The sequence below is a fragment of the Suillus fuscotomentosus genome (genome assembly GCF_016647785.1).
Source record: "Suillus fuscotomentosus strain FC203 chromosome Unknown F5891scaffold_122, whole genome shotgun sequence".
In the NCBI taxonomy this organism is placed as follows: domain Eukaryota; kingdom Fungi; phylum Basidiomycota; class Agaricomycetes; order Boletales; family Suillaceae; genus Suillus; species Suillus fuscotomentosus.
The window spans coordinates 40,997-53,222 of NW_024539634.1; the positions used below are offsets into that span (position 1 = coordinate 40,997).

General features: G+C 47.3%; 2 protein-coding genes across 2 annotated transcripts; both read left to right on the plus strand.

Moving 5' to 3' along the window:
• Nucleotides 1-681: 681 nt before the first annotated feature.
• On the plus strand, nucleotides 682-1,223 carry F5891DRAFT_1197411 (uncharacterized protein; the record flags this gene model as incomplete). Its single annotated transcript, XM_041368479.1, has 5 exons — nucleotides 682-750; nucleotides 802-867; nucleotides 928-1,002; nucleotides 1,059-1,112; nucleotides 1,164-1,223. 5 exons carry the CDS (start codon nucleotides 682-684, stop codon nucleotides 1,221-1,223), a joined length of 324 nt encoding a protein of 107 aa, XP_041218265.1.
• Nucleotides 1,224-1,954: 731 nt separating this feature from the next.
• On the plus strand, nucleotides 1,955-2,467 carry F5891DRAFT_1210811 (kinase-like domain-containing protein; the record flags this gene model as incomplete). The annotated part of the gene is made up of 3 exons (XM_041369178.1): nucleotides 1,955-2,029; nucleotides 2,087-2,170; nucleotides 2,225-2,467. Coding segments are annotated over 3 exons (402 nt in total), but the record flags the coding sequence as incomplete, so codon positions are not given.
• Nucleotides 2,468-12,226: the final 9,759 nt, after the last annotated feature.

Here is a 12,226-nt window from a genome sequence, read left to right on the forward strand (position 1 = left end):
CATCCGAATATTACTTCCCCCTCCCCTTCCTCCTGACGCCCCACATGCTGGCAACAAAAGGGTAGCATCCCTGGTCCCGTGAAGCTCCCCAAACAGAAGCTCACCACTGGCGTGCCATCCGAATATTACTTCCCCCTCCCCTTCCTCCTGACGCCCCACATGCTGGCAACAAAAGGGTAGCATCCCTGGTCCTGCGAAGCTCCCCAAACAGAAGCTCACCACTGGCGTGCCATCCGAATATTACTTCCCCCTCCCCTTCCTCCTGATGCCCCACATGCTGGCAACAAAAGGGCAGCATCCCTGGTCCCGTGAAGCTCCCAAAACCATTTCTTGCCTGCGATGCTGCCGAGATGGTCAAGACGGGACAGATCGCAGCCGTACTGGGCATCGTCAAGCAATGCCTGATACCCTCCAAGCTTTGAACTTCTGCAGGGTGTCGTGCAGCATGTGCCTCCATGAGTTTTTTTTATTCTTGCTATGGTGAAACGAGCAACCGCTGGTTAGGGCGCAGCTGAAATACTAAAGTCGTGAAGTTACTCACGAGGATGCGGACACGGAGAAAACGGTAAATATCGATATATCTCTTCACGATGTCCGCAAGGGTATTGCCAATTACGAATCTGAGTTTGCCACGGTCGTCTATCACAACCTACCAGACCAACAAATATACTTAATCAAACGATGGACGTCGACATGCATTCAGAAAATGTTCCTATGGATATCGTTCAAGCTGGGCATGATCCGAGCGCGGTGAGTCCGTTTACAAATTTTGCTGTGCTTCTCATTAGTTCAAAACTGCAGGGAGACATGCTTAAAGTCGAAGACGGACATCCGATGGACATCGACGAAGTCCGGGGAAGCGATGATGTGAGTCTCGTTGGTTTATCGTGTACGCACTTTCAATTCGTTTGATTTTTGTCATTGCAGGGAGATGTATACATGCATGACGTTGAAGATGGACATTCAATGGACATTGACGAAGTCTGGGGAGGCGATGATACGGTGAGTCTCATTAGTCGTGTACGCACTTTCAATTCGTCTGATTTTTGTCATTGCAGGAAGACATATATATGCCAGATGATTTTACGGATGTCGATGACGGAGAACAAATGGTACGTTCGTACATCTTGTTGTCTGTTTGCTTGTTCTAATTTTCACCCTAGGAAGGTATAGAAATTGGAGACGCGGACGAAGAAACTCTCATGGACATTGATCACGCATAGTTCTCTTAATCATTATGTTGCAAAACGATGTCATTTTGCCGAATACCGAATACACATAAGTCTCTTGCTCATTAGGTACCGTCCCGCTGCGTGTTGAATGCACTCCCACCCCCACGCTACCTAAATTGTCCCCGAAAATATCATCCCGCTCCCTTCCAGATCGACATACTGCACGAATCTGCAAGTTGACCCGTTTTGAAGATCATACACTTGTCAAGCAGTCAAAGCCCTTGACCGATCGCAGTAAGGCTTTTCATCTGCTTTTGTTCGTTCGTGTTTCGTTGACGTCAACTGATTGAGCAGTCTGGTAAAACATCCAACACAAGATGGTTGAATTCATGGGCCAAATGCGCGAAGCACTTCCTGTAAGTCTGAGCTCGACGAAGCTTGCACTTATCAAGTCATCGCCACATCACAGGCAGCCCCAGTGGACCGACCCTCACTCTATGCAAGATCTCACACCATCATTAGCAGAAAATGGGACACCTCAACCAGAGGGAGAAGAAGCTGTTTCCGAGAATCTTTATATTCAAAACCTCAACGAGAAGGTGAAAAAAAATCGACGGTGAGCATCAAAACATACCACAACTTGGCTGTGACTGATTTCTCTTCTTTCCATAGTGCTCAAGGCTTCACTAAAAGGCTTGTTCAAATCGTATGGGGAAGTGCTGGATGTTGAGTTGAAAGAACGCGAAATTCGCAAATACCGCAAGCTGGAGTCACAACATCTACGATTACGTCGGACAAAGATTCGTCTCACAGACTTTCGCACAATCAAAGTCATTGGGAAGGGTGCGTTTGGTGAGGTATGCCAGGCTGTTTACTGAAGTTCTCCCTGAGCTCACCACTTGATTAACACGTAGGTAAGATTGGTTCAGAAAGTAGACACTGGGAAAGTCTATGCCATGAAGACCCTCCAAAAGGCCGAGATGTTGAAGCGAGATCAGGTCTGTATGCACAAGCCATACTTCTTGCTTTGTGCTGATGAAATGGTCCTATAGCTTGCTCATATTCGCGCGGAGCGTGACTTGCTGGCTGAATCAACATCACCCTGGGTTGTTCAACTCTTTTATTCCTTCCAGGATCCACTATACTTATATCTCATCATGGAGTTTCTTCCTGGAGGCGACTTAATGACCATGCTCACAAAATACGATGTTTTCTCTGAAGATGTGACGCAGTTCTACATGGCGGAGTGCATTCTTGCTATTGAGGCTGTTCATGACCTCGGCTACATTCATCGGTGCGTAATAACCTGCCATGTTCACGATAAGCATATGAATTTTCGTTCTAGGGACGACATCAATTCCGTCTATCAGTTAGATCTCCTTCACCGGCTGCATCATCAGCATCTCCCAGTCCATCACGCCTGTCAATGTTTCAATGCTCCTCCCGTGCCACTTCCAACTTGAAGGCGAGCAATCCTTATGACCACAGTCGCTCTTCCAGCCTTCACACGTCACACCTTGTAACTGAAGCTCGATCGGAGGGGGCGTACCCTGGATTTCCCCTTCCGCCACCGATGAGCCAATCGTTTCCGCCGGCTAGTGGCGCGGATGCTCGTGGAACACCTTCAGCAACACCTGCTCCGATTGGTCACCCAGGCATGTATGCTGTACGTTTCATAAATCTCAACATCTCAACCTCTCATGCTGCAACGCTGACGTGTTGTTCAAGCCATTCATCCCATATCCGTATCCTGCGAGAACACCCGTGCAAGAACAAGGCCAGGGATAGACCCCTGAACCTACGGGGTACGTATTATCTTGTTCGGACGTCTAGCCTTTCTGTATTTGAGTGCTAACATTACATCTACTTACTTCTACGTGTAGGTGCCATTGTCGCGAGCCCGACATTCAGCTTGCCCGAATACATTAGTGGGACTAGAAATTGTCACCCTTGTCCTTCTTCACGTACTTCGACTTCCTCACCAACATACAATATATAGGGACTACTAGTAGTATGCATACATTCATAATTCGCTGATTTTTGTCGTACCACTCATGCAGGGTCTCCTGGATTCGTGACTCCTCGTTCACGGCTGTTCACGCTATATGCTCTGATTAGACGCGGGTTCACTACAATCCAAAATCTTTAGAAGTTTAATATAAATGAGTTCTCCCATAATGTGTGAAGGTCGGCTGCCACACCTTCATTGAGAACTGTTCTGAATTTGTTGATCAGTGTGAAAGACACTTTGGTGTCGAAACCCTTACATTGGGCTCCAGTGCGGTAGCAATATTACGCAAATTACATAGCTATCCCTTGTCAGGTAATGCGAAATGCAGATGACGGAAAACGCAGATGCCTAACAAACTAGACACAATTACCCACCATTCACTTTTAGGTTGTGATTGTACAATGTCACAATATTGCCGCAGACTCTGATGTTAATATATGTTTGATGTCCATGGCTAGTGCTACTTTCCATCATAAAGTCATAAATAGGTTTATTATCAAAAAATTAAATTACAGCGGATGAGCATGATTGACAACTTGGACGCAATTATGCTATCATCCCTTGCTGGCGGTGAGGTCGCAATGCCGCAATGTTGCCACCAATTCCTCATTGCAGTGTAGATTTACATTCATCCATACATTTGTATTAGCAAGTCAAATTTATTGGCGCATAAATAGCTATATTTGGCAGAAACAGAATTATATATTTCTACAGTCATCATGGCTACAATATCGTGAACTCATGAATTCACTGATGGTAATGCACCCACCCTATTGTCATACCCGTTGTCCTCGACAGTATGCACATCTGCAGTGCATACATGCGTCCGACTCTTATCTTCGCAGCTTCCAGAATCTGTCTCATCCCATCAAGTCGAGCAGTCCGTGCTTTCCAGCGCTCAAATCTGACTGTCTATCCTGCATGAATACCGTCGTTTTTCGTATCTAGCAACTACTCCAGCTTATCACCACGTTACTCCTTCGAACACATGTATATAGCTTACTGCAATATCACTTCTCCATCCAACAGACTCCCGAGATCTTTGTATGCACAAGATGCAACCAAGTTTCGTGGTACAGCCTCGGAACATCTTCACCATCGTCACACTGCCAACGGCCGCACCTCACTATGAAGCCCCTCCATCTTCTTCAACACAATACCTGTCTTCAAGTCCCACAACCGAATCGTCTTGTACTACGAGCCTGTCACCATATGTCGTCTATCGGGAAAACCTGCGCCTGCGGTTACGCCGCTCTCATAATTTTCAGGAACTCAAAGGACTGCGGTGGAGTCGACATCTTACTGGATGCTGATGATGTGGAGCATGGCCAAGCCAGACTTTTGAAGGATTGTGGGTGTCGAAATTTAGGCTGCAGATGCATGTATTGTGCTGCCTCACCCTGTTGACTTGCCTCACGTTTCCGTAGACACTCTGAACCCCATTTACTACCTCCACCACTCAGATGAATACGATCCCATCATCTGGAAATCACAATGGATACCATCAACTTGGAAGTAGGTTGGTGATATCATCTACATCATCGCCATAGATGTATCCTGCTTGCACCTGGTCACTTCCGCATCTCATAACGTCTCACGAGGCGGCTCTCAGATCGGCGAACGTCGCCATCTTCCCAATTAAAGCCACCTTCATTAGTTAGAAGGAATTGGCAGGTAGAATTCAAGGGCATTGATTTCAAGCACGCAACGGCCGATTGCGATAAGTTGGAGAGTGAATCTTAATCAGCGCTCAGCCCTCGTGTGGTGCCGGAGACTACATACTAAATTAAACGTTGCACAATGGCCGCGTTCAAGTTGTCAGCATTGTCATCCCTTCATAGCAGGTTCATAGTGATCAGGACTCTCGTATCTATATTGGCGGAATTGCGAAGACGTCGAGAGGCTAATATTAGTGTTATTTTCTGTCCGAAAGTTGCAGACATGCATGCATCATGGGTCCTAGCAGATTTGAGCGGAGTTTGATTCTCGTACTATGTAGTATGTACATATGTACTGACTTTCCGTAAGCACACATCTATAGTCACAAAGTCTACACCTACAGTTTTGCCCACAACTGACCCCGAGGCCCGAGTAGTTTTACCAGCTGCTGGCTCTTCTAACCCGCTTCGAGGACTGGCAGGTCAACCAAGGATCCTAAGGCGCGCGGGTGAGTCATGTGGTTGGATCCTGGTTGCACAGTGACCTGCTCATACTCACCGCATATTTAGTGTCACAAACCAATTTCCCGCAACAATCAATATCAGTGTCGCAAGGTTCGCCATCTTTCGCACATGCAGCGCTAACAAACATAGATGCTGTCAAAACAACAACAACGGCGAGGAAGGAGAAATGCATTTTCTGTGCGAGGTGATATGGAATCTTCTGAGGGTGATCTCGAATGATATCTCTGAGGACGGGGGAACACTATGAGATGACGGCCAGCTTTTATATTCTGCGTATACTTATGGGTATGATTCTGATCGATTGTTATTGCTATGTAGGCTGTCGGCGGCAGAACCTACATGCGCACGCAATGCAGGAGTGTGTTCGATTGATGATAGATATCATGGCCCAATCTCTCACTCATCGCTTCATCATTTGAACCTGCAGTGACCCCGCGGAACAACGAAGTTTAATACTCATTCTCGTGAATATCATCGATACCGATATGTATCATATATCGAGTATCAATGAGATTCGTGAGACTGCAGTGTACTTGCTGACTCGCCATACCCCATGCAGAGATAATGAGGTATCCTTCGAAAACTGATTCCCATTCTCATTCTTGGTATGCGCTCAGTTAAAGATTCCTAGTCATGCATTATTGTTATTATCTAACATATACAAGGACGGAACATTTGATCTCGCGGAAGAAATTTGCATTTGCTCCATGTGCCCCACCCGAGCTCCGCATGCACTCCAAGCACTAATACGCTCGGCAGTTCTATTGGTCTGTGTTCTTCGCTTATCTCCGTATCTCTATCCCTTTTGCAATTATACTCCACTGTTTCCATGTCTTCTCAAGCTCCGTTTGTCTCCTAACTACGCAAATTCGCAGAGGTCCATACCGGAGAGAATCTTGCATTGTCTGCCTCGCATAACCTTCGCTTTCAATCCAGCGCGTTCAAGCTGGACCGTAAATTGAAAACGGTTGTCCCTGCAACCTGTTTATGCGATAACATTCAACGGATGTCAAGGACTAATGCTTGAGAAAGTCGTGCTTGACCTGCATATATTCGTTCGCACACGGTCAGCTATACACCGCACTTCCAGGAGTATGACGCGACATCGCTGACTCAAAGACGTTCGAACATTATTTCAAAGAGGAGAAGAGCAAAAGACAACAGCAATTTCAAATGCAATGCATCAGCCGGGTAATTATACCAGTGTTATGCATTATGAGAATGTCAACTGTATACCAGAAAATAAGATATTTGTTGCGCAATCAAGTAGCGTCTCATCGACTCCATCACACACATGTACAGAGAGAACGATCCATGAGCTAGCACCAAACGAACAGATTGAAGTTGTTGTGTATTACATAATCGAACGTGATGGAACTTTAAACTAAACTACTAAGTCATGTCCATGCATATTCCGAGTCGGTCACGATGGACCTATTGTGCTCGACGTCACTATAGCTAGTTTTTATCCAGGCAACTGAGGAATTGTCTATCCTCTTTCATTGGCGCCCTCGGCCTCGGTGATCTTGTGATATCAATGCTCGGGCCAAAAGGCATGAACAAGATTTTGCAGTTGGCATCCTCATCAGGAAACCTGGATTTTCCATGATTTGGCTGAGGTGTCTGATAGCAGGACCACCAGGCAAATCAAACAATCAGCTCATCAGATTTTGTCTGAAATCAGGTGGGTCCCATCTATTGATGTCAGAGATAATGATTTACCTTTTAGACATCATATTACCTTCTTGTTCTCTTCTTGTTCTTATCACCATCGACACCACATGCAGCAAACTCATCTTCTAGACTTCTTGCTTCTTGACCATACGATCTTTCTGCTACTCCCTTCACCGGTTCATTACCTAAGCTCATTCTGTCTTTCGTATATAGATTGTGCTGGCTCGTAGTAACACCTCAGTATTGTTCACACATACTGAGGTGTGTATTTGTCTTCCCACTCGTATCCCACTCGTACTCATGTACCCTAGTGTTCCTCCTGCTAGGTAGATACTAATCTAGTATTGTTTCACACATACTGAGCGTTCCTCCCGCTAGTGCCTACAGGTTATGAGCCCTGAGCTAACGAACTAGCTCAGACACCACGCACACGGACAAATACGCTTCTCGAACACTACGAGGACTCATCTAATGGCTGAACTCTCATCATCATCCCCTCCGTCGATCAAACTCATTTGTCCATCAACATGGGTAAATATGACCATATCATCAAGCTGACTGGCGCCGATGTCTACCCCGGCTGGTGAAGGGCAGTTGAACTTGCCCTAGCCGGAGATGGCTTGTGGACTCATTGCAGCGATGGCACCGATCCTAACGATGTCGCAGAATACGCTAGCACCATGCCCAAAGTCGCTATGGCTGGTCAGCCAATGAGAGCAGAACTCACAGCCATTAAAGAATGGGTGAAGGAGGACACCCAGGCGAAAGCCATTATTGGTAGACATCTTTCCCCCATCGTTCAAAATATGCTTGGCAAAAAGCTAATGGCTTGTCAACAATGGAATGCACTGCTCAAACGCTTCGGTCGACTCGACGTAACATCCTAATTCGAATTACGCGATCAACTCTTTTCTGAATGACTCAAAGATGCAGAGGATGCCTTGAGATACATCAGTGTCTTCGAGAATGGTCATCGAAGGTTCGCAGAGATGGGTATCGCCTTCACTGACTCAGAAGCAGTATGGATGCTCTTACATGGGCTCCCAGAGACTCCACAATGGGTTGTCTTTCTGTCACGAGTTCCAAATACAAATCATTATTCGTTCCTTAATTCTAAATCTTTTAAGCGCCCAGTCACAGCACCTGTTCCTAAGAATATGTTTACTGTTGAAGAAGTTCCTATTATTGCGTCTATTGTAGAATTATCAGAGTCACGTGATCTATCGGACAATGCCGAAGATGTTGACATCATGCCTCGCGATACTCTTGGAATGTTCCAGAATCTTACTGCGGCTGCGGCACATGTTATGACATCATAGTTATATATAGAATCGTATGATACCTTTAATTATTCTGATTGGTTAGTTAGCTCATACTCAGTTTCGATCTCAGTTTCAATATGTGTATATAGGTAACTCATCGTAGTCAGTAGTTCTTTAGTTCAAACCTCTTGTATCTCCAAGTGAGCAATACCAAGACGTACCTGCTGCCTACCTCATCTGTGTGATTATTCTGTTGTTTGAGTCCTAGTCTCTGCCCAGCGTTAATTCATTATTGGGTTGTGACACTTTCGCAGTCTCACTCTTGGGCACTACAAGATGACATCATCTTCCACATCCGGTACCCAAACGACCACGACCACTACTCCCATAGTTGCATTTGAAGATGTTGCAACGGCCTTCACAGAAGAAGCCAACCATCAAAGAGGACAGTTGAAGCTAGCACGACCGGGATCAGAATACTCTAACGCCGTCGCTCCTCCTTCGTATGACCGAAAGGTCAATTCATCCAACGGAGTACGCTGTAAAAACAACAATACTGCCAGGAACAAAGATAGCTCCTAGCTGTATCTATAAATGTTTAAAGGTCGCGCGTTGCCTAGTCTGCGTTACTTGAGGAGACAAGTGCGTTCGACCCTAAAGGGGAAGCGAGTACAGCAAAGTTCTAGAGGTATGCGCCTCAGTGAAGCGCGAGAAAGTGCAGGTGCGCGCAAGGCGCGGGAACGCGCGCGCGGGTATACGGAAATTGATAAAGACTAAGCTTAAGTGATAATATGATGCAAGGTAGGAGAAGAGAGATGCAAAGTGTGGACAAATAGAGATTTCTACTATACTCTGATAAGTAGTAAGTGACTGGTAGGAAAAGTAAGTTAAGGTGAAAAGTCAGTGGAAAACTTGTGTGTCGGCGCTTATATAGCGCGCCTAAGCGCGGTCATGCGGAGCCGAAGCCCTACCGAGTAGGTATGTAAAGATATATATAAGTAAGGGTCCATTATAAAAATAGAGGTGGAATGATATGCTAATAAAAGAAATGGACATATACGCACTAGAGGGTTTGGTGGACAGTGGATGGATGCTTCTGGATGGCTGGCGCCATAGGGCGCGCAAGCGCGGGAACGCGCGCGCGCGTATACATCGCGAAGCGCGGGAAAGTTGCGCCTCGTATAGGGATAGCTGCGGGTAGCACACGGAGTGACACTACAAGTTCGTGCTATGTACTCCTTGGTGGGAACTGCCATATCATGCCATGAGAGGCATGAGTCTCTACAACGCATCCACAAGCACAACCCCAAGGGGGTGCTGTGCGATAATCCAGCCTGCAGCGGCCTGCCTAGATCGATGATGCACGACAGAGACCACTGCCTGCAACCAGGCAGGGGGATGGAAGGAAAGGTGTCCTAGGGTCAGCAGAAGACAGGCAGGAAGAAGGAGGGTACACCTACTGCAACAGCAGCAACGGAAGCTAAGCCCAGCCCGCCTCCTACTAATCCTCCTCCCTACCCTTCGAGCTCTTCTGAAACATCGGCTCTCATCGTAGCAACACCTATGCACCATTGTGACTGGTCATGCGCAATAATTGAGGACCTGGAGCCGGACTGTACTCCATCGATCGAGGACAGAGCCTGCATTGTGAGTCAGGTGTTATCCACCATTCTAGATTCTGGTACCACCTCCACCCTAATCACCAGTAAGAAGTGGTTCTGGACCTATGACAACAGTGATAAAGTCAGCATGAAGACCGCCAATCATGGCACACTCCTCACTTCTGGCAGAGGGGACTGCGTTGCAGACTTACACGTGGGGAATTGCACAGAACGACTCCATCTAGGAAACTGCTTGCACACACCAGGCGCTCTAGTGAACTTAATGTCAGTAGGGCGGATGCTGAACAAAGGGTGGGAGTGCAACTTTAAACCTTCCCCTCCACGTTGTCAACTTATCTTTCGTAACGACACACTCGGAGAGATCCCCTTGACCGGCAATCTCGTCTTCATGCACTTACGGTTCATCCTGCCTTCTACTCCGTCGCCTCACCTAGAGATCTCCGCCTTTGCTAAAGTCCTGCTGTCTTGGGATCTATGGCACACACACTTGGGACACATCGGGGGAGAAGCAGTGAAACATCTTCACCTCTTCGCGACCGGGACAAAGGTAGACACGGCCCATCCACTTCGCACTTGTGAGCCTTGCATCTTAGCCAAGCACCCACACAAACTGTATCCTTCCTCCACCTCACCTTGTGTGGTGAATGTTCTAGATCTTATTCACTCTGACCTATGCGGTCCCTTCCTGGTCAGCACCCTGCACAACAAACTTCATTTTGTCATTTTTCTAGACGATCACAGCAACTTCTTGAATCTCCAGCTATTGGCGACCAAAGATCAAGCGCTCGAGGCCTGGGAAATGATACGTAAGCGGTGGGAAAATCAGTCTGGTCGGAAAGTCAATGTGTTTCATTCTGACAATGGCGGAGAATTCATTAGCACTGCCTTCACACAAGCCCTGGTATCTGCCGGAATTGAACGCCAACTCTCTGTCCCCTACGCGCATCAACAAAACGGTTGAGCAGAATGTGCCATACGCACGATTGAGGGACGTTTGTTTGCCATGCTTGAAACTGCTAATCTCCCCCCAACTCTCTGGGGTGAAGCCGCGCTCACTATATGCTACTTGTGGAACAGAACGGAATCCTCCTCTCTTCCGCCTGGCATCACTCCCTACAAGATGGTGAATGGACACAAGCCCAACTTGTCTCACTTGCGTGTATGGGGCTCATGCTGCTTTGCACGTGTGCCCATAGAGCTGCAGGTCAAATTAGGGCCACACTCTCGAACAACGTATCTTATGGGGTACCCTGATGGTGTTAAAGGCTACAGACTTCGTGATGCGGACACAGGTAGTTTCTTCAATGCCAGAGACGTTCACTTTGACGAAAACCTCCCTTCCATCTCTCAACGCTCTCACACTGACAGCTCTTCCGAATCTGAGGACGAAGCTCCTTCTCCCTGCCTCTCCACCAACTCTGCACCCATTTCCGCAGTCCACCCTCCCTCGCCTCCGACTGAATGTCGCTCTTTGCGCATACAAGTTCCCACCAATGCAGGTAAGGCTTATGTGGAGGAGCTTGCCGCCTCCAAAGTTCACCTACAAGCCCTTCGGGAGCTTCGTGCTGAACGGGCTGTGACCAAGGGGGTGCAGGATACACCTAAGAGTGAGGATCCACCCACCATTGCAGATGTTGAGCCAAACGAGGATGTACCGGAAGTCATGGCTAACACCATCATCGAGGAGCAAGGCAAGATCGCCATTCGCAGCAACCAACGACAGAACCCTTCCAACCCTGATTACGATCTCAACATCCCACCCACCACCTATGAAGAAGCCGTGAAACGGCCAGACAGCGAACATTGGATAGCGGCAATGAAGACGGAATTAGAGATGATGAAGGAGATGGGGGTGTATAAGGTGATGAAGCTCCCACCAGGAAGGAAGGCAATAGGATGCCGGTGGGTGCTCGAATTTAAGGAGGATAATAAAGGGGGACCGGTGTAGAGACTCATGCCTCTCATGGCGTGACATGGCAGTTTCCACCAAGGAGTGCATAGCACGAACTTGTAGTGTCACTCTGTGTGCTACCCACAGCTATCCCTATACAAGGCACAGCTTTCCTGCACAATGCGCGCCATGCGTGCACCATTCCCATGCTTCATGATGTATATGCGCGCGTGCGTTCCTGCGCTTGAGCGCCCTATAGCGCCAGCCATCCAGAAGCATCCATCCACTGTCCACCAAGCCCTCTAGTGCGTATATTTCCATTTCTTTTATTAGCATATCATTCCACCTCTATTTTTATAATGGACCCTTACTTATATATATCTTTACATACCTACTTGGTAGCGCTTTGGC